The sequence below is a fragment of the Trichoderma asperellum genome, chromosome 1 (assembly GCF_020647865.1).
Source record: "Trichoderma asperellum chromosome 1, complete sequence".
Lineage (NCBI taxonomy): Eukaryota > Fungi > Ascomycota > Sordariomycetes > Hypocreales > Hypocreaceae > Trichoderma > Trichoderma asperellum.
The window spans coordinates 3824736-3848577 of record NC_089415.1 but is presented as its reverse complement, the minus strand read 5'-3'; the positions used below and the strand labels follow the sequence as shown (position 1 = coordinate 3848577).

The following is a 23842-nucleotide window of genomic DNA, read 5'->3' as shown; positions in this document are numbered from 1 at the left end:
CTCTAGAGAGCTCAAGCTACAGGGACTTGGCATTGCCCAAAATCGCCTGTGGTTAAAGTACTTGCGGTACGTACCGCGACATGGACTGCAAGGCAGTTTAGGCGGCGTGAGCAAGCGGCCAATCAGCGAGGCACGGCTGACAGCATGAGCGTGAAGATGCAGAAGCCCACTTTGCCCCTCCTTCAGAGCTCCATTTTTGCTGCGGATCAATCGCAGCAAGTTTTTCTTCTTCTGGCCGTATTGAGCAACTTGACGAAATATGCGATGACAAAGCTGAAGATTGCGGGTGGCGCTGGTTGCAAATGCTGCTGCTGGCGGTACGGTGAGGAGTTCAAGTTGTCTTGCGCTGTTCTGTCTGATGGCAGCGAGAAGCTTCAAAAGGTAGCTGCTACAAGCTGTGTTGAATACCATAGGTACTACAAGTACATCTCGAGCTGTGCTCGGCTCGGCTACGGATTTGGTGCTTCGTATGAGGCCAGCAATTGCCACAGTAACAGCATCAAATAAAGACCACAATGCATCTCCTCGTACAGCGTACATGTACTCGGACATGCATCCAGCCTCTTGATAAGCATTGGGCCCGTGCCGCCGCCCAGCTTCCACTTCCAGCCATGGCAAATCGAACGACGGGCTTTAGGTTGTATCGCCGTGAGGGCTTCTTGCCCTCCACTCTGAGTGGCAGCTCCAGAAAAAAAGAAAAAAAAGCCAGTCTCTGCCAGAAGAATTTTATTGCCCAGCAGCTACTAGCGGCCCCAGCTCGTCTCAGAAGCTGCTAGGCCTAGCCCTCTTCGAGCAGTTCTGGCCAGTCACAGCTGCTGAACAATGACGCCGGCGCCATCGTCTCGGCGTTAGCAGGGCTGGCTCCCAGTGAATGTGCCCACTAATACACTCCAATCGTTCCATCGCCTGGTGGTGCATGGCCCTCTCTGCAGACCGTCCCCCACTGCAATGGCACTGATGGCAGCGAAAAAACTCGGCATGCCATGCAATTTCTTGCGCGTGCCACCTGCATTGCGCACTGGATTCTGTATTTTTTGCATTTTCCGGGCCCTGTTTTCACTGCCCAGTGGATTCGCAGCTGTCCAGTCAAAGGGCCGCTAGAGCTGGCCCAACTCAAAGCTGCCCGTGCTAGTCATGGCTCAACCTAAACCTTGTGCGTCGCCCAAGCCTGCCTCTCCGCCCACCACCCGATTTTCGTGGGTTTTTTTCGTCCCCTCCGTGCCATAAAAATCGCCCAGCCCACCCTCTCTCCCTCTCTTTCCCCATCAAAAAATTCTGATAGAGCAGACAGTGAACCCGTATTCGCTGTTTTCTCTTCATAATTTTTTTTGTGTCCCTTGAGCACAGAGCCTTGTGCTTACGCAGCAGTTAGCAGCACTTTAGCCACCTGAGCATAAAGCGCGGGGTCAAATTCTTCAACCCCGCTTTGCTCTTTTTTCGTTTTTCTCTTCCTACACCAACAAAACCACACAGAAGTTTTCAGGCAGGCTCCGAGCCGCAATACCGTCAAGATGGTGAAGTAAGTTGTTTCCCGTGCTTCACACTATCGGCTCTGAGCTTCACCATCCTCGTCTTGTATCCCTTCTTGCTTTATTCTAGTATAGCTCCGGCGGGGGCTGTGATGCTTCTCTTGTTGCTTCGTCTTCAGGTGCTCGCCTCTATGCCGCTGCTGCCGAAAATTTTTCTTCATTTTTTTTTACCCTTCACCTGCTCTCTCTCATTGCCGTGTCTAGCTGGGATGGGAGCTTCTATTAGAGTGACGTTGCTAACCGACGCCTTCATCATGATAGCTTCACAGTTGACGAGATCCGGGCGTTGATGGACAAGCCCACCAATGTCCGAAACATGTCCGTCATTGCCCACGTCGATCACGGCAAGTCTACCCTGACCGACTCCCTGTTGGCCAAGGCTGGTATCATTTCCACTGCCAAGGCTGGTGACGCCCGAGCAACAGATACTCGTGCCGACGAGCAGGAGCGTGGTATTACCATCAAGTCCACTGCCATCTCTCTGTACGGTCAGCTCGAGGATGAGGAGGATATCAAGGACATTGTCGGCCAGAAGACCGACGGCCGTGATTTCTTGATCAACCTGATTGACTCCCCCGGTCACGTTGATTTCTCATCCGAAGTCACTGCTGCCCTCCGTGTCACTGACGGTGCCCTTGTCGTCGTCGACACCGTCGAGGGTGTCTGCGTCCAGACCGAGACTGTGCTGCGACAGGCCCTTGGTGAGCGCATCAAGCCCGTTGTCATCATCAACAAGGTCGACCGTGCTCTTCTCGAGCTTCAGGTCTCCAAGGAGGATCTGTACCAGTCCTTCTCTCGTACCATCGAGTCCGTCAACGTCATCATCTCCACCTACCTCGACAAGTCCCTCGGTGACCTCCAGGTCTACCCCGAGAAGGGTACCATTGCCTTCGGTTCCGGTCTGCACGGCTGGGCTTTCACAGTCCGCCAGTTCGCCATCCGATACGCCAAGAAGTTTGGTGTTGACAAGAACAAGATGATGGAGCGTCTCTGGGGTGACAACTACTTCAACCCCGCCACCAAGAAGTGGACCAAGAACGGTACCTATGAGGGCAAGCAGCTTGAGCGTGCTTTCAACCAGTTCATCCTGGACCCCATCTTCAAGATCTTCTCTGCCGTCATGAACTTCAAGAACGACGAGATCGCCACCCTGCTTGACAAGCTCCAGCTCAAGCTTACCCCTGAGGACCGCTCCAAGGAGGGCAAGCAGCTGCTCAAGGCCGTCATGCGCACTTTCCTGCCCGCTGCCGACTCCCTGCTGGAGATGATGATCCTCCACCTTCCTTCTCCCGTCACTGCCCAGCGCTACCGTGTTGAGACCCTGTACGAGGGTCCCATGGACGACGAGGCTGCCATTGGTATCCGTGACTGTGACCCCAAGGGTCCCCTCATGCTCTACGTCTCCAAGATGGTTCCCACCTCCGACAAGGGCCGATTCTACGCCTTCGGTCGTGTTTTCTCCGGTGTTGTCCGCTCCGGTCTCAAGGTCCGCATCCAGGGCCCCAACTACACCCCTGGCAAGAAGGATGATCTCTTCGTCAAGGCTATCCAGCGTACCGTCCTGATGATGGGTGGCAAGGTCGAGCCCATTGACGACATGCCTGCCGGTAACATTGTCGGTCTGGTCGGTATCGATCAGTTCTTGCTCAAGTCTGGTACCCTGACCACCAGCGAGACTGCCCACAACCTCAAGGTCATGAAGTTCTCCGTCTCCCCCGTCGTCCGACGTTCCGTCCAGGTCAAGAACGCCCAGGATCTCCCCAAGCTGGTTGAGGGTCTCAAGCGTCTGTCCAAGTCCGACCCTTGCGTTCTTACCTACACTTCCGAGACTGGTGAGCATGTCGTTGCCGGTGCCGGTGAGCTCCACCTCGAGATTTGCTTGAACGATCTCGAAAATGACCACGCTGGTGTTCCCCTCATCATCTCCGACCCCGTCGTCCAGTACCGTGAGACTGTCCAGGGCAAGTCTAGCATCACTGCTCTGTCCAAGTCCCCCAACAAGCACAACCGTCTGTACATGGTTGCTGAGCCCATCGACGAGGAGCTTTCCCTGGCCATTGAGGCCGGCAAGGTCAGCCCCCGTGACGATTTCAAGGCTCGTGCCCGTGTCCTGGCTGACGACTTCGGTTGGGATGTCACCGACGCTCGTAAGATCTGGACCTTCGGTCCCGATGGCAACGGTGCCAACTTGCTGGTTGACCAGACCAAGGCCGTCCAGTACCTCAACGAAATCAAGGACTCCGTCGTCTCTGGTTTCCAGTGGGCTTCCCGTGAGGGTCCCGTTGCTGAGGAGCCCATGCGTTCCATCCGCTTCAACATCCTTGATGTTACTCTGCACGCTGATGCTATCCACCGTGGTGGTGGCCAGATCATCCCCACTGCTCGTCGTGTCCTGTACGCCTCTGCTCTGCTGGCTGAGCCTGCTCTGCTTGAGCCCGTCTTCCTGGTCGAGATTCAGGTCCCTGAGCAGGCCATGGGTGGTGTCTACGGTGTCCTGACCCGCCGTCGTGGTCACGTCTTCAACGAGGAGCAGCGTCCTGGTACTCCTCTCTTCAACATCAAGGCCTACCTGCCCGTCCTTGAGTCCTTCGGCTTCAACGGTGACCTGCGTCAGGCCACCTCCGGCCAGGCCTTCCCCCAGTCTGTCTTCTCTCACTGGCAGGTCCTGCCCGGTGGCTCTCCTCTTGATGCCACCTCCAAGGTCGGTGCCATTGTCACCGAGATGCGTAAGCGCAAGGGTATCAAGGTCGAGGTTCCCGGTGTCGAGAACGTAAGTTGCAAATCACTCTATTCACCACTCTCAATGCATGATGCTAATGTTTCTTCTAGTACTATGACAAGCTGTAAACGGCTCCCTTATCTGCTGATAGAACTACCATTCGTGTCAAAATGGGCACAATGTGTCAACCGGCTTCTAGCGAAAGTTGAAGGCCACTACTTCTATACTAAGAGGCATGCCGCCTCACTGATTTAGGAAGTAGATGAGAAATTTACGGTTGAATGACAAAGAAAAAAAATACCATCCCGTTAAAGAAAAAAAGGGAATACGTGTGGATACTAGGTTGAGGCCATAATCAAGGGAAGCTTCACTAGGCAGCTTTTCATGCATGTAGTTGTGCGCCGGTGGAGTTGAATGAATGAAATTTATGAATGTTAAAAAAAAAAAAAAAAGAAGACTCGATGATTGAAGTGCGTGTTTGTGATATCTGTAACATTGTTTTTAGTCTTATATGGACTTCAGTATTTCTTACTCTTTGGGATATGAATCCTCTGGTTAAATAGGGTAGATCGAGGCTACTGTCGAGGGATGACTTTTCGACCAGAGAGCTTCTCAAGAAAGGTGTACAACAGTATTGCATACAATATTGATAATGATATTATTAATGATGATGATGATGGCGATGGTGGTAATGGTGATAACTGTAAATGCAACAAGCCTATGCATCAGTTACTTGCTCACTAAACAAAAGCTATAGATAGATCGATCTCTGCATCAAGATCATCAATCAATCTATCAAAAAGCTCCAGCGCTGCCGAGCCGACGAGTCCCCACTTAACAAGCCACTGAACGGGACCTTCCTTCCGCCATCGTCAGGCCCAGCCTTGCCTTGCAAGTCCCCCGTAGCTCCAGCCAACTCGAAAATCTGACATTCAACAACGTCCTTTTCCTTTCGCTCGGACCAACATAAAAAAAAAAAGAGGCCCTTTAGCTGCCTTTTCTTATCTTTTCTTTTTCTACTACTTATGACCGAGCTTATACGTTCCAATTACTCATCTACGATATCGTCCATGCAGCACTAATCACGACTTTTCTCCTCGTTCCTTTTTTCCCCAGATCCCGAGCCATGCTGTTCCCGGAGGAGGATGCGCCGCAGCTCAAGACATGGATTGTCAAGCGCATTGAGAACACGTTCGTCTACCCACAGACAGGAGCTCGCGCGCCGCTACTCCCGCAGTGTGTCGTTTTCTTCTGTCCCCCATTGCTGACCTCCTTTTCCTTGTGCAGATCAGATGCTGATTCCGACGTTCTCGCCGACTATGTCATTGCTCTGCTAAAACACGACGGCGACGCCGCATCGGTGCGGGCGCTTTGCGAAGCTGAGATTCCCGATTTTCTGACTGAAGGTCCGTTGGAGTTGCTATGAGAGACGCGCTGGAGCTATGCCAGGCGCAGGAAATAAAAGGAAATGGCGTGCTGACTGCTTGATTCTCGCGAGCTACAGATCCAAAGACTTTCCTGGATGATGTCTTCCAAGCGATTGCATACAAGTCATATCGACCAGGCGCTCCGTCGCCCCCAAAGCCTACCACCAGTGGTGCCATTGGCGTCGCAGCTCGACCTCTCCCAAGTGCACAGGGCGTCCAAAGCAGCGGGCCACACCATACCGGCTCAAGAAAACGAGGATTTCATGATGACGGCGAACACGATGGGCCAGCTTCGCATGGCAGGAGCCACAAGCAGCCTCGACGGGGCTCGAATCACGGAAGAATGGACGACTCGCTGATGGGTGGCCAGCAAGGGAGCTACGTTTCCGTAGACTCGATGCCAGGCATGTCACATTTCGATCCCAGGGGTGCTCTTGAAGCAATTATGCAGATGCAAGCTATGGGTATTCCTTACCCTGGCATGGCCGAGTTCATGGCTCAGATGCCTCATGGCGGTGGAAGGACCTCACAACGGCGGAGAGGGCGCTGTCGAGATTTTGATACCAAAGGATATTGTTCTCGTGGGAATCAGTGCATGTATGACCATGGGAACTCTTCCATCTATGTCCCCAATATGTTATCTCAAATCGAAGGTACTTATCCCGTTATCCCAAGATTTTCCGCCGGCAAGAATTCAAGGAGTATCCGGCTAACTCGCGCTCTTTCCAACTTTCTAGAGTATGATCCTAATAATGCTGTACTGAGCTTATCGGCACTCGCAGCAAATCCTTACCAGTTCCCTATGGAGACAAAGGGCCGTGGTCGAGGCCGTGGCGGACGTGGCGGCAAGAAAGGCGGCGCCAGAGCCTCCTTTTCAGCAGAGGGCCCAGTTCATGACCGTTCCAAGAGCACCATTGTTGTGGAAAATATCCCCGAGGAGAATTTTAATGAAGATGAGGTCCGCGCTTTCTTTTCGCAGTTTGGCGAGATTGTTGAAGTCTCCATGCAGCCATACAAGCACTTGGCAATTGTGAAATATGACAAGTGGGCGTCAGCAAACGCGGCGTATCGATCACCAAAAGTTATTTTTGACAACAGATTTGTTAAGGTATTCTGGTACAAAGATGATGACGCCAAGTCATCGTCAAAGCATGGCGATAGTGGGCCATCCAAAATCAACGGCGATGGACCATCTGCTCCAGCCGAAGCTGAGCCTGAAATTGATATGGAAGAGTTTCAACGGAGGCAGGAAGAGGCTCAAAAGCAGCATCAAGACAAGGAAACTAAGCGAACAGAGTTGGAACGGCAGCGTCAAGAGTTGGAGAAACAGCAGCAAGAGCTTCTGGCAAAACACAGAGAAGAGAGCGAGAGACTGAAGGCGAGATTAGGCGAGAAAAGCGGCGATGCTAAAGCTCCAGGGTCCTCATCATCAACCGATACTCTCCGTGCTCAATTAGCAGCATTAGAACAGGAAGCCAAGATTCTAGGTATCGACCCCAATATGGCTGATGATGGTGGAAGCAGCTACAGCTCAAGAGGCCGAGGATACATGGGACGTGGTGGACGCGGTAGTGACCGAGGTTTTGCGCCACGAGGCCGCGGCTCCTTCAGGGGCCAAGCCGGCAGACATGCTGCATATGCCCAGTACTCACTGGATAACCGGCCGCGAAAGTTGGCTGTCACTGGCGTAGACTTTACTCCTGCTGACAAGGATGAGTTGCTTCGACATTTCCTCTTGGTAAGTAAACATGAATGCTTTCTGAAAAGTACATGTCTGTTTTTAAAGGAGCTCATTTGTTAACCTCTATTCTTTTTGTTTTACAGAACTTGGGTGAATTTGAATCTGTAGAGACTACTCCCACAGTCACAAACGTATCTTTCCAAGATCGTAAAACGGCCGAAAAATTCTATTACAGCCTACACGGCAAAGAATTACCCGGAGTCGAAGGAACGCTCGATCTCTCCTGGGTAAATACACCTTTGCCACCTGTAGGAGCCTCTAAGAAGATTGAAGACGTTGGTGATGGCGATGCCATGGCTGGAATGAATGACGATGAGGAAGAAGGTGAGGTGGTTGAAGACTTGCCTGAGAAGCATATGCAGGGGCGACAAGTTGACATGGACTATGATGTTGGGGATGATGAGGGCTGGGCTGAATGAAGGTTGAAGAAGGAATGGAAGTAGATCTAGGGAAGAGGTGTATAGATACCTATGGATGCGAGAGAGACCTGGTACAGAATGTATACAATACATACAAATATATATACACGGATGTGTATATCCAACATCTTCATGAAGCCTTGTTTAAATATTCAGAAGTGAAACAGAATGAATACATTACGTGAATGGGCAACGAAGAAAAATCCAGCTAATTTTTTGAACTAAAGATTTACATCACGTTTATGGTGGTTAAAAGACGAGTCTTTTCACTTTTGGGGAATGCAAAGGGGAAAAATAATTTGCGGCTCTTAATATGCAATGCCGGCCGTAGTTTCTTCATTCATTGACACACTTCCAGCAACGGAAAGATACGGTATATAAACACACATATACATATATAGATGCGAAGTATGTATACACCACAATCTGCCTGTTCGCTCTGTGATGTCTTTTTTTCTCCATAGCGCTCCTGTAATGCTTCTCTCCTCCACGCTCTCCTCCTCTGAATATCTCTATCAATTTTCTTTTCTTTCTTTTTTTTTTTTTTTTCCTTTCTTTGACTCATAACAAAAACAAACGCAAAAGAAAAACAAAGACCAAAAAGAAAAAAAAAGAAAAAAACTTGTCCGCAGGCGGGGGTATCGTTGAGATATAATATATGCAATTCCAATGTTAGAACCGGGCTCTTCCATGCCTTTTTGTCTTTTTTGTTTTACCAATATAAATGTTTTTCGCGTTCCGTTCCCGTTGCGCCCACCGCCCCGGGAAATAATAAAAAGTTATCCCCATTCTCATAAAAGATTTGGCCTTCGGTGTATGCTTTTTGTTGAAAAAGACACCGACTCCGCCTTCTGTGCAAAGTAAACGCCGCTTTTCTTCGGTCATCTGCGCCGAGATATGAAGATAGAAAAAGAAAAGAAAGTAGTTGCAAAGGTAAAGGGGTAATTAAAGTCATAATGAAAATAATACCCAAATCTGCAAAATGGCCCAATTTGTCAGGGCCATTTTGTTTTCGCTTCCTGAGCGAAGTGTACGAAACGGAATTAGGCCGTGCCATTGACAGGGACGGCAGCGTCCTTGACTTGAAGGCCTTCAAGGAAACCAAAGATGGTGTTGTTTTCGCGGAAATCATTGTTAACTATACAGATCTTGGTTAGTCTATTGGAAATATAAAGAGGGGGAGAAAACCAGCTATGAATGGCAACTCACCAATGTTTACAAGATACCACTCGTTCATGATTCCCTCGATAAGCGCTCGGCTGGGGGTGTTGGCATCGAAGCAGTGAGCCCAGTCGACACCCAGTCGGAAAGCCTCATCTCTCCAGGCTAAGAAGCTGATCGATTCCACAATGGTAGGCTGCACAATCTCTTTGCCTGGGAAAACACCCCAGGTGACAGCGTTGGGACCGTCTGAGGGTGCATTGGACTTCAGTTCACCGTTTTTGGTCACGGCGTAGTAAGTCAAGTTGGGGAAGTCATCAAGACGGCTAATCATCTCATCCAGGAGATAGGGTGGAATAAGCAATTCCAGGTAGGCCTTTTGGTACACATAGCCGTTTGAAGGTCCCCAGCCGTGAACCGGGTGGTTGGACTTGGCACCGTCAACGGCGGGCTGTGAGTTGATGGTCAAAATGCCTCGCTTATTGAGGGCCACCAGGTCATCTTTGATGGGATCTGCTTCGGCAGCAAGGGCAGATTCACTCCATGGCAGGGTTTCAATCTTCTTCTCCAGATACTGGACAAAGGTGTCGGCTATGTCCTGGACACAAGTGGGCTCGCCCCATTTCTTACGGTTTGCCTCGTTTGTGCCGGTCAAACCAATACCATAGGCATCAAGCTCACCAAAAGCGGGAGAGCGGGAGTCACCCCATCGACCGTTGGGGAACTCGTCCCAGTCCTGGGTGCGAATGACATAGGACTTGTTGCGGTTACGCCAGAAAATGGGGCGCACATCCTCTTCGCGCCGGCCAAAGCCCTTGGACTGCTTCCAGGGGAGAGCTTGCTTCAGAGGACGCTCCGCTGAAGGGGTCCAGTCAAGCTCATCTAGAACCATACGGGTCGCTTGGGCAAGGTTCATGGTGTAGAAGTGGAGATGGTGAATTCCACCGGCAAGAAGCTTTCTGCACAAATCGGCAACCAGCGTCTTACCAATTTCACGCACGGCCACATCGTCATTCTTAACCGGCTCAAGCAAGGTCATCCACTCTGGAGGCACTCTGCATTGCATGTGTTTAGCACGACGAAGGAAGCTAGCATAGGTGGCAATGGGCATGATTCCAGGCAAGATGGGAACGGTGATGCCTCGCTCGCGGACTTTGCCGACCCATCGGAGGAAGTTGTCGGCGTCGTAGAACATCTGAGTAACGATGAAGCCAGCACCCATGTCCACTTTCTCCTTGAGATGATCTAGAAGCTGATCCTCATCTTTATTGTCATCACATCCCTCAGGATAACCGGCAACTCCGATATCGAAATGGTCGCCATATGTATCGCGGATATGCTTGACGAGATCGCGAGCATACCGAAAGTTTCCGTCGGCAGCAGTCCATGTGGTCTGATCACGGGGAGGGTCGCCACGGAGGGCGAGAATATTGGTACATCCGGCCTTGTACGCCTTTTGCAGGGCATCGTTAACCTTGTCAAGTCCCATGTCAGTACAGGTGAGGTGCATGCACGTCTCCAGGCCGTAGACAGCCTGGGCCTGAACAACCATCTCGCAGGTCAGCTCCGCAATACCACCGCCAGCGCCCCATGTGATGTCGATAAACTTGGGTCCAAAGTTGTTCATGCGGTCCATACGGTCATAGAGATTCTGGACACCCTGGGCGGTTTTGGGCGGGAAATACTCGAAGGAGAAGGACGGGGCCTTCGTCTTCTCCGTATCGGCGACCAAGCTTTTGATATGCATGTTGGGCGATGCAAACGTGAACAATAGGAGGGAAGAAGAGGGTATTAGAAAGTGTTAAAGATCGAATACAGGAGAATCAATGTATTTGCTCATGCATAAAAGTCTCTGCTGCTATCGAGAGTGAAGGGTGAGCGGGTGAGCGGCCAGACGAGTATGATGCATTACCAAGAAACCAGCATTACTCACCACAAAATGGAAGACGGCTGAAGGGCGACAAACAGAGGGACGGAGGGATTTGAAAAGCGCCCCAAGTAAAGATAGAACCAACAAACACTGCTGCCAGATGCAAATTCAAAGAGACAACTGGCCTTCGGCGTCGCAGCGGTTTTCGCAAGCCAGGCCAAAATCGACCAACGTCGCCGACAGCCCGCCGAGTGCGGATCGCAATTCTGTGGAGAAGCTCGAGCGACTCGGCCGCCGAGGATCTGTGGAGGCAGCAAATGGAAGAGGCCTGGGAGGTGGAAGGGAAGAAGAATAGCGAGCGCAATTGGGGTGTGCCGTATGGGAATCTGCGAATATCGCAGGGGAGAGCAAAGAGGGGGGAGTCACGATTAAAAGTAGAAAAGGCGTCCCAAACAATACATGACGGAAATTTGTCTGCGGGACACTTGAATGACAGATGCGTAGCGGTTCTCCGAATTATGGAGGGGTTGTGATTGGGCCAGTGGCGGTGGGGGTACCAGAGACAAGGCAGGTACCTGCTCCATACCGGGATTCCCGCCTTTTTTTGCAGTTGATTAGAAGGTACCTTGGGTTCTATGAGAGAAAAGCCACGCTGGGTTGTATCTGCATATCACCAGGTGAGGATTCATATGCTACCTAGTAGGTGCTCAGCTATTCTCGACTCAGGTAACCAACGGCAACAAGCAAGACACGGGCCGCAAAAGCGCAGAGCGAGACAGGGCGGTTGCGCATGAATGTAAGACGTGCTCATGCAAGAATACCTGCTTGCTGGGGATCCAGTCTCTACGCAGCCTTCACGTGTGAAATGGTGCATATACGGGGCCTGGAGTGGGTTACAATTGATTGTTTGGCACGGAAGGCCGCAGATGTTTGTAACCCGTAAGTATGCTGTAGCAATGAAACGAGACACAAGCAGGATGCGTGCATAAAAAGTAAGCATTGAATATATCCCTGCCGACAGCCTAACAATAGTCTGTTTTTTTGTATCTCTCTGTTTCTGAGAAGCTGTTCCAAGGAACTGATATTGCCAGTATTTATTACCAGATGCCATTACATACTTGCACTAGTACTACTATCTGACTATAACAAGATATACCTATGTCCAATGCGACAGGACATCATACAATCCACCGCGTCTCATGAGGAAATGGCATCTCAAGCTATCATATGCCCCGACCGGACAGTTAATCGTTACAGTATCAGATGCCACGATCAATGTGTTGTATGCATGTGCCACCTGTACCGTATATTCTTAGCCTGTGCTTCACCAATTACATGTGCCTGTGAGCCTTCATTGTGCTCCATTATACCCCTCCCCCACCGTCTTAAAAAGTCGCAACGCGCGGAGAGTACCGGGTACATTAGATGTACTCCGTCTGACCGCATCTATTTGACGCTATAGCGCCCCGGCGCCGTGTTGAAAGCACAAGCTCATGTACTCCATACTGTGCCTGGCAGTCTCCCGCCATGATACCTACTGTAGGTGAGATGCGCTCAACGTCAACCTACAGTGAGAGCCGGGATGATGTCAGTGCTCAACTTGTCAGATTTTAAGGTAAATTAAAAGCATAGCATCTTGGACGCTATTAAGCCTTCATATCCTACGAGGAAAATGAACAAAGATGATGCAGGTATTATCATACATGTAGACGGCGTGCAATAGGCATTTGATCTCTACATTTCACAAACAGTCAGCCATCTCCCTAGGCCCTCCATGCTGGTAGGTGTTAGAAGGGGCAGCTCCTCCTGTGTACCGCCAAATCAATCCTTTTGGCGGCGGCCCATGCACAACATCCAGCGGTGAGATAGTAATACGGAGTACAGGCACCAGGCACCAGGCAACACACGGCGCACCGAAATCCGCCGACCAAATTCACCGAATAGCCCTCTGCGCTAACTTCGGTGGCCATTCGGGACTCTATACGGGTAACATTGTCTATAGCACGGTAGGACGATGGAATCATGAATTTGATATAGCATGGTTCAATATGCAAGGTCGTGTCACATCAGTTGAGAGTTATGCCTATGTTATGGATGGAAGAAGGCACTACGGCATGCTGAGTGTGCAAGAGGTTCAAGCCAGTTGGGATACCCTCCTCAGTCTCAACTGCCATGCCCCAGAATAGACACATACATGTGTCATTATTTGGTGGAGAAGCTAGCTAGCAGAGAAAGGGCACAGTTAGTGTAGAGCAGTCTCTCAATCCAATGCTTTTTTTCAGTGCTAACGGTCTTGCCTTTCTCATTCGGTGCCATTAGTTGTTATTTTCTAGTAATATCCCGATCAAAGATGGGCTACCGCCGCTCATGCAGCACTTAAACCCCACCTCTCATCCATCAGGATCATACATATCGCCGCATAACATGAGATAGTCTGGAGATATGCGTAGTAAACTTCAAAATGTTGAGAAGAGCTTACCGTGGTGCTATTTTACGTATCGCTTCCAATAGCCTGTTGTTGATGGTGATTTGGGACACTATTTTGATTGATTTGCGCATTGTCCCAAATGTTAAAACGGCGATGATACTACTTACACCCCAGCCATCTGGAGTTCCCTGGCTCTACTGCTCACGAATCTGCAAACATGATATATTTATAGGTTTTCTTCTTCTTCTTCTTTTTTTTCATATCAATCTAGCGAACTATTTCTAAAAATACACAATCATTCTCATCCTGTAATGTGAAATTGTTGCATCTAGCTTCCAACTATAGGGTATCATCCAGTCATTTTGATGCCAAACAGCCGTCTGGAATATGAACTTTTGTCTTCCATCTTTCCGTATTCCTTTAGCCTCAGATAAGTTCAAGTGAATTAATGTAAAGGATAAATCCAATGAGACTAATTGAATAGGCTAGAACGACTAGAATGGTGGAAAGAGATTGATGCATGGTTGTAGGCTTGACGCCTTTACCCATCGGCTCTTTACATAAACGCGGCAAGTCCTCTTTTCTTACGTGCCGCCCTAAAGCCTTTTCAATCCTAGGATGTACATGGATGGTGAGGATTTAAACAACATCTTTTAAACCAAAGCGTACTTGCGCAGGCAAAGGTCAGATTGCCAGACAAATCCCGCTACGAAAAAGCTCCTTTTCGAACATAGCGCAGCAATATTCGAGGCTGCGAATAATGCGGGAAGCTATAACGAATTCATGAATATGATTCGCTGGTTTGCTCTTATCCCCAACGATAATCGGTATGAGTTGCAAGGTTCCGCCAGAATGCAGACCATATTTCTTCTAAGCGCGCGAATGAAGGACGGGCAACAACCTGAGAGAAGCCGGCAAAAGTCGAAGCTCGAGCCAGCACTAAACACCACATCTATCGCCAGCGATTTTAGTTAATTTTCTATGAACCTATACCGGCACTATTTTCCCACTTGTTAAGTCTTGTTAACATCTTATCGTTCAAAAGCACTTCATCACAGATATGGCGTCTTTCACAATGACATTGGAATAGCTTTGATCGAGGGTCCACGGCATCATCGACGACACAACAATAAATGATCTTTGGATGAAACCTGCACCTATCCCTGGAAGCCAAGCGTTTAAAGCATAAAAATAGCAGAGGGGCTCCATCACGGGAAATCTGACAATGGGTCAACCCCTCCGGATAAATGACAATGCGCATATGCTGGACTGCAAGGCGAGCGGTTTGATTGCAGCGATTGTTGTTAGGTCGCTATTAATTAACCGTGGAGAAACGATGATAAATAGCTGACAGCTCTGTAAATGGATGCTGGCTATACCTCTCGGTGATAGGCTTCTTTGGCCTCCTAATAGGACAAATGAAGCTCTCAGCATGTCTCTGTCCGGTGGTGCTGGCGGCGGCCAGCCAAGCCACCTCATCAAGCCAGCCGTTATACAAGAATCCTCACGCTTCTATCGATGATAGAGTGTCTGATCTGCTCAAGCGCATGTCCGTGCAGGAAAAGATGGCCCAGTTGATTCAAGGCGACATGTCCAACTATCTCGATCTCACTTATGGCACTTATAACAAATCGGGACTTGTGTGGAATATGGAGTACCGAGCCAACTCGGTCTGGACTGGCTACTATACCAACATGACGACGGTGAAGAAGGCTGCTCAATTGGCACAAGAATACCTGCTCAAGGAAACTAAACTGGGTCAGAATTCACAATGATGGCACTTGTTTGATCTACTCGCCAACTAATACCATCTAGGCATTCCGACGTTTGTTCAGAGCGAAGGCCTTCATGGGTTCTTGGGCCTGAATGCCACGATTTTCAACTCTCCCATTGGCATAGGATGCTCGTTCAATCCCAGCCTCGTAGAGACAATGGCCAACGCCATTGCGACGGAAAGTCTATCTCTCGGAGTCAACCAGCTGTTCGCACCGCTGGCTGACCTTGCTCGAGAGTTGAGATATGGCCGAGTAGAGGAATGTTTTAGCGAAGATTCCTACCTGTACGCTTTTAATTCTGATTCTTCATATTCCACGGTAGTCATACGCTGACGCTTCCCAAAAGGGCGGGAGAAATGGCATACAGTTATGCTAAGGGGCTCCAAGAAAAAGGTGTCTCAGCGACGGTTAAGCATTTTGTACGTCACCGTCTACTTCTGTTGGTCTGAAGCACATTCAGCTGACAAGTTTCCACGTTTTACTTTTAACAGGCTGCTTTTGCGTCACCCGAACAAGGCATCAATACTTCTCCAGTGCACGGAGGCGAACGCGAGCTACGATCCCTGTATCTTCCACCGTTCAAAAGAGCCATCATTGACAGCGGCGCTACTTCAATCATGTCCTCCTACAATTCTTACGACGGCGTCCCCATGGTTGCAAACTCAGCGGTGCTCACCGACATTCTTCGCGGCGAATGGGGCTATGAGTATTTCGTAACCTCCGATGCTGGTGGCACTGCTCGGCTTTCCAATGCGTTTTACGTCTGCGGAGCTAAGGACAACGATTGTATCACGCTTGAGGTACGCAACAGGGAATGATATATCTATAAAATCCATGAAGAAAAAGCTAATTCTTTTTTAGGCTCTGCCTGCCGGTAACGATGTTGAGATGGGCGGTGGATATTACAGCTACCAATCTATCCCTGCCCTGGTTGAATCTGGTAAACTGAGCGAAAGTGTCTTGGATACTGCCGTTTCTCGCGTACTTCGCGCAAAGTTTAAGCTGGGTCTTTTCGAGAAGCCTTATACTGGCGTTGCTGATGACGACATTTTCAAGTATATTAATACTCCGGCGCATAAGAAGATTGCCCGTCAACTTGATTCTGAGAGCATTGTGCTCCTTGAGAACCACAATAATGTTCTGCCTCTGAAGAAGAACGCCAATGTTGCCGTCATTGGCCCCATGGCTCACGGTTACGTCAATGTAAGCAATATGCATAATATTTATCCTTTTTGTCAGGGTATTGTTCTAATCTAATTGACGTGCAGTACGGAGATTATGTGATTCACACTGCCATGACCCGAGGCGTCACTCCCCTTGACGGCATCAGTTCTGTCAGCACTGGCAAGGTCACTTATGCTCAGGGCTGCGAGCGCTGGTCCAACGACGAGTCCGGTTTTGACGAAGCCATTGCCGCTGCCAAAGACTCGGATGTTGCTGTCGTCGTCGTCGGTACGTGGTCGCGAGATCAGAATGAGCTCTGGTCAGGCTATAACGCGACAACTGGCGAGCACATCGACATCAGCGACTTCCACCTCGTCGGTGCCATGCCTCGCTTGGTTAAGGCTATTATCGAGACCGGAAAACCCACCGTCGTTGTCTATAGTTCCGGAAAGCCCATCACCGAGCCGTGGATATCAGAGGAGGCGTCTGCTCTTGTGCAGCAGTTCTACCAGTCCGAGCAGGGCGGATATGCCCTCGCAGATGTCTTGTACGGCAACGTTAACCCTTCGGGGAAGCTCTCCGTGAGCTTTCCCTATGATGTTGGCACTCTACCCATCTACTACGACTACCAAAACTCCGCGAGAAGTAACCCCAACCCCGGCCATATATATGAAAACGGTACCCTTGTCTTCGGCAGCACCTACGTATTCGAGAATCCCACTGCACTCTACGAATTCGGATACGGCCTCTCGTACAGCCAGTTCGAGTTCTCTGACATCTCAGTCTCCAAGTCTCACGTTTCCGCTTCCGATACTGTGACTGTTTCTGTGACGGTAACAAATAAGTCACAACGTGACGGAGCAGAGGTGGTTCAGCTCTACGTCAAAGATATGATTGCGTCTGTAGACGTGCCACGATACCGGCTCAAGGGCTTCCAAAAGGTCACTGTGAAGGCCGGGAAGTCTACGACGGTTAAGATTGGCCTCCCGGTTGAGGATTGGGGCCTATGGAACCGCCAGATGAAATACGTTGTTGAGCCTGGAGATTTCACTGTGCTTGTAGGTAACTCTAGTGAAAATTTCTTTGGAAACGTCACCGTGACTGTTTCATAAGATAAAATACTCAAAATAAATACATAGGAGTCAAGATAGAATGATATGTTTTAGAGAAACTTACATTTCACTCACTTAGATGGGTTTTTGAACAATCATCATCGTCAGATGGTCTGGTTATGGACCGTGTATTCGATAGGTTTTGCTGCAGACTGGTCGCCCTATAAGCAGGGGTATTTCAGTCGACGACGGGCTCCACGCATGAACACGATCAACATGCCGAAATAGTATAGCAATAAATGCAAAATCACACATCCAGAACTTTTTCTTCTCAATCACTGCTATCTAGTCTAAGGCTCAGCAACCGCTTGCAAAGAAACTGTGAATAGTGTTGGAGGCGTCTCGACGTAAGGGGGGCAGCAAATATTTCGAAAATATTGAGAAAGTAAATCCTGATATATTCCTGCGTTTTTGATTATGCTCTAAACAAATTCTATGATCTATCAGATCAGATAAGAAGGCTTCCATATTATTTGACTGGGTGCATTATCTTTGAATGCATAAACCTTGACAATATGGGATAAGATTTTACAGCCCCCTATTCGGCGTTGTAACCTGTGAATGAAGAGTATCCCATGGTAAATTGCAAAGAAAGCAAGAAGACAAAGATTTTGACAATAGTTTAGGGGGCCCATCTCCAGTCTTTCATTTTCATCTTCTCTATGAGAAAAGTCCAAACATTCCTCACATTATTTTCGCCGCCCTCGACATCTGCGCCATGCTGGACATCCTCGCTATGGTGGACACCTTTATCATTTTGGTCGACATCGCCATGTTGTCCATATTGGTCAAGTTGTCCATCTTGGTCGTCTTTTCTAACTTGGTCATCCTCAGTGTCCCGGATGTCTTCGTCATTCTGGCCATTTCCTCCATTCTGGCCGGCCACGCCCTCCTGTTTGCTGGTCTTGGACACCTTTCGGAATTTTCGCTCAGAAGCCCTTCTTTCAACCCGCACTTGGTGGCCCTTTTTGCGCTTCTTGCCTGACTTCTTTTTGCTTTTGGATGATTCCGATGGGGCCACATTCAAAGTGAGTAGAGTAAACGGGACATGCGCAACTGCATCAAAGAAGCGGAACACTGCTTTGTTCGCGGCAGTCATAGTTTCAGGCTTCATTCGGCCATCGCGAACAGCAATCATCAGTAGAGCTCTAAGAGCGAAGTGGGCGTTGTTTCCCGTAAATACCTATTCTGAAAACTAGAATCTTTTTTACAGTTTCCCATTATTCTGATTTATCAAAGTATCTTGACTTACTAAACAAATAAGGCACAGGAGCAAACAAACGCGGACATCTATCTACCGATGCCCTCCGATCTCATTAATTGTAACCATACGGTTCTTTTGATCCAGAAGAAAATAAAGCCGATGTCCCTGTGATAGCCTGATCGTGTGTGTTGGCTTTGGGGTAATCGGCTCATAATCCGACCCGCCAAGGTGCTCAGCGGCGGTCTTTGGATGAAGCCTGTCCTCTGTAATCAATCTTCGGAAATTGTGATATTTGTTCCAGGCTGTGTTGTCGGTCCTAACTAAATGTATATTGCTTTTCTTAAGTCCTGAATCCACCCATTTCCATTCCGGTTGCTTTGCGAGGTCGTTCAGCCGTTTGTCGATGGCTTCTTTTCGAGCGTTTCGTATAGCCTTGCCTTTCTCACTTAAATTTTCTCCCCTTGTTTCAAATGACAGCCATTTCTGTTCACTTTTTAGCTGAGCCAAATTCATCTCGTCTACAGGAAGAGTCCTCGCTCCTCCGGCGTGTTGGATCTTGGCAGCGCCCTCTAGGAGCTGATCTATCGTCTCCCCAATTGACTTGAAGAGCTTCCCTGCCCCCTTGGTTACACCGAGCCCAACAATGTTGCTGATGGCGCTGGAGAGAGCATCGTCCCCTACGCTCCCCCAAGTCGGTGCAGTTCCCGAAGCGGCGTCGTATATGAGGCCGGTTGCCACGTCGGAGGCGATGCCGGTGCCCACGAGAACTCCAACCTCCACCGCCAAGGATGCACCCTCTGTGAAGATGGCTGCCAAGATACTAACAACTAGGCCGACAATCAACTGAGCTATACTTCTCTTCTTGGCATTTCCGGAAGAATCACTCGAGTGGCCAGTCGGGTCCACCCGGTTGATGGGATCGCAGAGGCAGTAGGCGTAGGGGTTAATCTCTCCGGAAGTAAAGGGGCTCCAGGTATCAGGAGCATGGAAACGCATCAACACCGGGTTATAAACGCGGTATCCGTTGCCAAGATGATACCAGCCTGTGACAGGATCTCTCCACTGGCCGTTCCAAGCGATGGCTGATCCGGCCGCGCTGAAGCCGTAAGGCGTATACCACTGAGTGTGAACCTGGTTGGACTGTTTGGTGTCGAGCCATGCGATGGTCGACTGATGTGCGTCGGAAGCCCACAATGAAGTTGCTGTTTGTCCATTCTCCTGGAGGATTTGACCCCAGTAAGAGACTCCATCAGATACATAGTTGAGCTGAGCATCACCGCTGGTAGCAGCAATGAGGCTACTATCTCGATAATAGAGATGGTAGTCCGGCTTGCCAGGCACCTCCTGGCAGACCAATCTGGCCCGGGCATCGTAGTGGTACCGACTGAGAACTGTGGATCCGTCCGAACTCTTGACTGCTGTGAGGCTACCTATAGAATTGTATTCTAGTATTCGGCCTTGCTCATCTCGAGTTAAGCAGCCATTCTCGTCGTACTCGAGAGTGATCTCTCTAGGCTCAGCGGCGTGGGTGTTGGTAATATGAACGAGTTGGTCAGGGTCTCTATCGCTGTATGTGTAGACAGCAATGTTTTGGCTACCATCTTGGTACTTCGTAGTAACCGTTGCTATACCGCCTGTGGCAGTAAAGGAGTAGGTCTGACCCTGCAGCTGACGCCCGCGCTCATCGACAGGAAGTTGACTGCCCTTGCACTGGTAATCGAATAGTCGACCCATGTTATCATAATCAAAGGTCTCTTGCCGTAACGAGCTGCCACCGCCGTCTTTCAGTTCACGGGTCTTCAGCTTGTCTAATACATCGTAATCCTGAACTAGCTTGTACAGGGTTTTTGAATCTTGAATCAGAGTGCGCTCGCGCTCGCGACTAAAGTCATCGAAAACAATTTCTGTTCCAAGAGTCGAGCCCTTTTGACTGTCATGAACGCTGCTTTTCCATAGGCGACTTGCGTTGTCGTAGTCGAGTGTAACTGTGACCGGACCTTGCAATAACTGTTTGAGTCGGCCATGCTCATCATATTTAAGTTCTTGCGTTTGACTATGCGCGTTGGAATAATTCTGAAGTCTACCGTTCATAGAATATGTATGTAGTGTTGACAGAACTTTCCCCTGGCCGAAACGAATGTCTTCAGACTTTAGCAGGCCTGATGGCAGATACTTCAGGCTCTCGGTGCAATATGAATTTTTGCTTTGTATCAATTCACCCGTTTTTTTGTTATAATCAAAGGTTTGCTGATCATCGGGCATGGTTCTGTCCTTGAGCGCGTAGCCTAAAGCATCATCGTAGGCCATGGTGGCCTCAGTTTTCTTCGGCATCGTCATGCTAAAAGGTTTCGGCGAGCTTCCTTTATACGAAAAACCGGTGATGCGTCCTCCAGAGTGTTTTGTCTTCACGCGACTGAGCCCGTCATAGGACTGCTTGGCCGTGATGGTATCTTGGACCTGGATCGACACAGGCAGAGGGTCTGTGCTATGATCCGCATATTGCGTCGTTGCGATACTTCCATCTGGCCAAATTGTTTTGCTTACGCGGTCAAACCAATCATACGAAAATTGTGTCACGTAGTCTTTGCCATTCTTCTCTTGGACTCTCCGACCCAGACCGTCGTTGGTGTAGTCGACGCTGGTATAGAGGGTATTGTCCTTCTTGAGTAATGACGCCTGGACTATAACATCCCCAGGCTCCGCGCGGGTTCTCTTCTTTCCCAGACCTTCAATACTCTCTGTTTGTGTCTGAGAGATGGGATCTGTGTTAGCCAAAGTGACAACACCGTCGCTCTCAGATATTTTGCATATTTGCCCCCAACCGTCATATTCATAACGATAAGTGGTTGACTGCTTCTTGGGACCATTTGGAGCTCTCATCCAGTCGATCTCTACCATCTGGCTACACTGGCCGAGCGCATCGTAACTCTTCTGTTGCAATGTGCGAAAAGTGCCTTTGTAGGCGCCACTTGTATCCCAGTCGCCGTCGTCATCCTGCCTCTCTATTCGGCAGAGCCTCTGTAAGCCGTCGAAGATGTATCGAGTCTTTACTTGCTTCACGTCCGCCACCGTTTTAATGTATCCGGCCGTCTCGGATGGTATAGTATATTCGACTGTCTGTGTCGCCTCGTGAGAGGTCTCTGGAGAGACGGTCGTACGTTTAATGCGGCCGAGTTCATCATATTTAAAGCTGGTTTGGGTCCCCGCCGAGTCAACCTGGGTAATCACCAACCCATGATCCAAAGAGTAGCTTCTTTCCTCTTCCATCTGGCAGCCGTCAAAGCCCTGTTCTTTCACGGTTATAGCCAGAGTCTTTTCGGCTGTGTATCGGTGGGTCCAGCTCTGCACCGTGGCCTGGTTTCCGGATACCATCATTGTCGTCATCTTCTGCTGGAGACGACCATGGTCCCTCTCTGCGGGTTTGGAAACATAATCCCGTTCGATGCTGCTGATGGCTTTGTTGTCTTGGAAAATGGTTGATTTTTTAATGACGACAAACGAGGCTGCCGGTGCCCCGGATGCAGTAGGCATCTCGTGATATGTGTGACGAGTGCTTCTCACTGGAGCCGGATCAGGCTTCTTAGCTGGCGTAACAGTCTGCTCTTTCAGATACCGCTGGAAGAGATGTGGATCGGCTGGGCAGCTACCAGGCTCGCCTTTGGGTGGGTAGTAGACACGATCCGTCCGGACGCCATTTGTCTGGATATCCATGGTCGGGTTTCCCCATTCGTCAAAGGCGTGTTGAGTCTGCTCATCTCGAGATAGCTTCTGGTCCGAGAGATTACGATAATTGGTCACAACAATCTTCGGTAGCTGGAACTGAGGGGGCTGGTGCTCAAAAGCCACATTCTCTTTTGCGTGGTAGGTAATAGATTGTGTGATTTGCTTATTGTCCTTTACTTGTTGTGACTTGACGAGTAGATGGAATTTATTGTAGGTATATGTGGTCTCTTTGCCGCCGTCGGCGGACACAGTGGCATTGTATGTATAATCGTCTCTTACACGGTATAAGTTGTCTTGGCCACTCTTCCAACTGTCTATGCCACCGTAACCTAGGAAGTTGGTGGTCGAGTAGCTGTAGAGTGTTCGGATCGCGGGTTGCTGGTTACCCGGCTCTGCTATGTGTTGGATGACGTACGGAACGGCCGCTGAGGGACCCCCCTTTGGCACTTTATGGCCATCCGACTTGTATCTAACCGTCTCAACGAGGCCAGTAGGGCTTGTGATGGTGGAGAGACAGGTGTTTTTGCCATAGGTCTCATAGTCAAACACCCACTTGGGCCTAGGCTTATCCTTCAACGGCAGCCAAAATTCCGCCAGCTTGCCGCCCTTTACCAAGGCTGTAAAAGTGGCAGGTTCGGCGGATGTCGGGGCACGCACTATTTCAACGTTTGGATCTTCGTAATTAATCACCAAAAGTTGTTCTGAGCCTTCCAATATCTTTCGCAGTCTCGGTTGCCCTTTAACGGCAGTCCAATCCAGCTCCAGCTGACGACCATTTGGGGCATATAGCCTGGTAGGTACGCTGAAATCCCAGGTGTTGTCATGATTAGACAGGATCTCTACCCGGCCGTCTTTGTGGGCGATTTGAAAGTCAGAGTCCTTCTTCTTGAAGGTGAACTTTTGAAGCTTCAGATCTACGACGCTGAGATCGCCACCATCCGCAACGACTTGGTAGTGCTCGCCTGTAGAGAGGACGAGATTGCGAGGACTGGAATGATGATATTGGGAAAGGTTGAGCGACCACCCCTTGCCGAAGCCAATATCCTCAGCGTTTGAAGGGCTGAACTTTAGAACCAGCTTAAACGAGGTGCAGTTACGGACCTCGGCCGGAGTCTCATACAACGTAATGGAGGATGTAAACTGTCCGGTACGAGGGTCAACACCATCTTGGACGAAGCTACCGAAATTGAAACCCTGAGAATACAGGGTGTCTTTACCCGCCATGGCTGAAGAGGCAAAGCAATAATAATAATACTATGTAGATTGCAACGAAAGATAGCAAGCAATTTTCAGGAGTGAGAATTCGACTTATACCGAGAGGGCCCTTGTGATAATCGCAATCACAATGCCGTGGTCCTCCTTGATATAGGCCTCTCAAACGAAACCTGTCCCTGTACATCACCAACGATGGCTTTCAAAGATCCTCGGACCAGTCCTACCACACCTCCCATCAGCGCCTTTAACGTTTGCCCATGCAGCTGCAGATGGACAGCAAGTTAATTGCAACCGTCTCACAATGCGGGATTATGAAACTGGATTTACGACACAATGATGTGATGCTACGGCCTCG

General features: G+C 49.5%; 6 protein-coding genes across 6 annotated transcripts; 3 read left to right on the top strand and 3 right to left on the bottom strand.

Annotated features, from left to right (window-relative positions):
- The first annotated feature begins 901 nt into the window (after positions 1–901).
- On the top strand, positions 902–4884 carry COT3 (Elongation factor 2). Its single transcript, XM_024909439.2, has 3 exons — positions 902–1519; positions 1791–4299; positions 4359–4884. The coding sequence occupies exons 1-3, from the start codon at positions 1512–1514 to the stop codon at positions 4374–4376; spliced, it is 2535 nt and encodes an 844-aa protein (XP_024765446.2). The 5' UTR covers positions 902–1511; the 3' UTR covers positions 4377–4884.
- Positions 4885–5166: 282 nt separating this feature from the next.
- Positions 5167–7974, top strand: TrAFT101_001203 (uncharacterized protein). The gene is made up of 5 exons (XM_066126268.1): positions 5167–5439; positions 5536–5654; positions 5753–6328; positions 6413–7413; positions 7500–7974. The coding sequence occupies exons 1-5, from the start codon at positions 5375–5377 to the stop codon at positions 7833–7835; spliced, it is 2097 nt and encodes a 698-aa protein (XP_065982369.1). The 5' UTR covers positions 5167–5374; the 3' UTR covers positions 7836–7974.
- A 111-nt stretch (positions 7975–8085) lies between these two features.
- Positions 8086–11302, bottom strand: TrAFT101_001202 (uncharacterized protein). Its single transcript, XM_024899186.2, has 3 exons — positions 10909–11302; positions 9045–10854; positions 8086–8973 (listed from the first exon to the last, which is right to left on the bottom strand). Exons 2-3 carry the CDS (start codon positions 10741–10743, stop codon positions 8879–8881), a joined length of 1794 nt encoding a protein of 597 aa, XP_024765444.1. The 5' UTR covers positions 10744–10854; positions 10909–11302; the 3' UTR covers positions 8086–8878.
- A 2612-nt stretch (positions 11303–13914) lies between these two features.
- On the top strand, positions 13915–17648 carry TrAFT101_001201 (uncharacterized protein). Its single transcript, XM_024903360.2, has 6 exons — positions 13915–15052; positions 15110–15353; positions 15416–15488; positions 15561–15869; positions 15931–16272; positions 16338–17648. Exons 1-6 carry the CDS (start codon positions 14713–14715, stop codon positions 17343–17345), a joined length of 2316 nt encoding a protein of 771 aa, XP_024765443.1. The 5' UTR covers positions 13915–14712; the 3' UTR covers positions 17346–17648.
- A 319-nt stretch (positions 17649–17967) lies between these two features.
- TrAFT101_001200 (uncharacterized protein) lies at positions 17968–18483 on the bottom strand (the record flags this gene model as incomplete). The annotated part of the gene is made up of 1 exon (XM_024907541.2): positions 17968–18483. The coding sequence occupies one exon, from the start codon at positions 18481–18483 to the stop codon at positions 17968–17970; it is 516 nt and encodes a 171-aa protein (XP_024765442.2).
- A 156-nt stretch (positions 18484–18639) lies between these two features.
- Positions 18640–23496, bottom strand: TrAFT101_001199 (uncharacterized protein; the record flags this gene model as incomplete). The annotated part of the gene is made up of 1 exon (XM_066126267.1): positions 18640–23496. One exon carries the CDS (start codon positions 23494–23496, stop codon positions 18640–18642), a length of 4857 nt encoding a protein of 1618 aa, XP_065982368.1.
- Positions 23497–23842: the final 346 nt, after the last annotated feature.

Bases quoted from the DNA above. Each gene is read 5' to 3' on its own strand.
- TrAFT101_001203 (XM_066126268.1), top strand. From the start codon at position 5,375: ATGCTGTTCCCGGAGGAGGATGCGCCGCAGCTCAAGACATGGATTGTC. The intron at 5,655-5,752 runs GTCCGTTGGAGT...CGCGAGCTACAG, and splicing joins TCCCGATTTTCTGACTGAAG to ATCCAAAGACTTTCCTGGAT. The intron at 6,329-6,412 runs GTACTTATCCCG...CCAACTTTCTAG, and splicing joins TATGTTATCTCAAATCGAAG to AGTATGATCCTAATAATGCT.
- TrAFT101_001202 (XM_024899186.2), bottom strand. From the start codon at position 10,743: ATGCATATCAAAAGCTTGGTCGCCGATACGGAGAAGACGAAGGCCCCG. The intron at 8,974-9,044 runs GTGAGTTGCCAT...AGATCTGTATAG, and splicing joins GTGGTATCTTGTAAACATTG to TTAACAATGATTTCCGCGAA.
- TrAFT101_001201 (XM_024903360.2), top strand. From the start codon at position 14,713: ATGAAGCTCTCAGCATGTCTCTGTCCGGTGGTGCTGGCGGCGGCCAGC. The intron at 15,354-15,415 runs GTACGCTTTTAA...GCTTCCCAAAAG, and splicing joins TTTAGCGAAGATTCCTACCT to GGCGGGAGAAATGGCATACA. The intron at 15,870-15,930 runs GTACGCAACAGG...ATTCTTTTTTAG, and splicing joins ACGATTGTATCACGCTTGAG to GCTCTGCCTGCCGGTAACGA.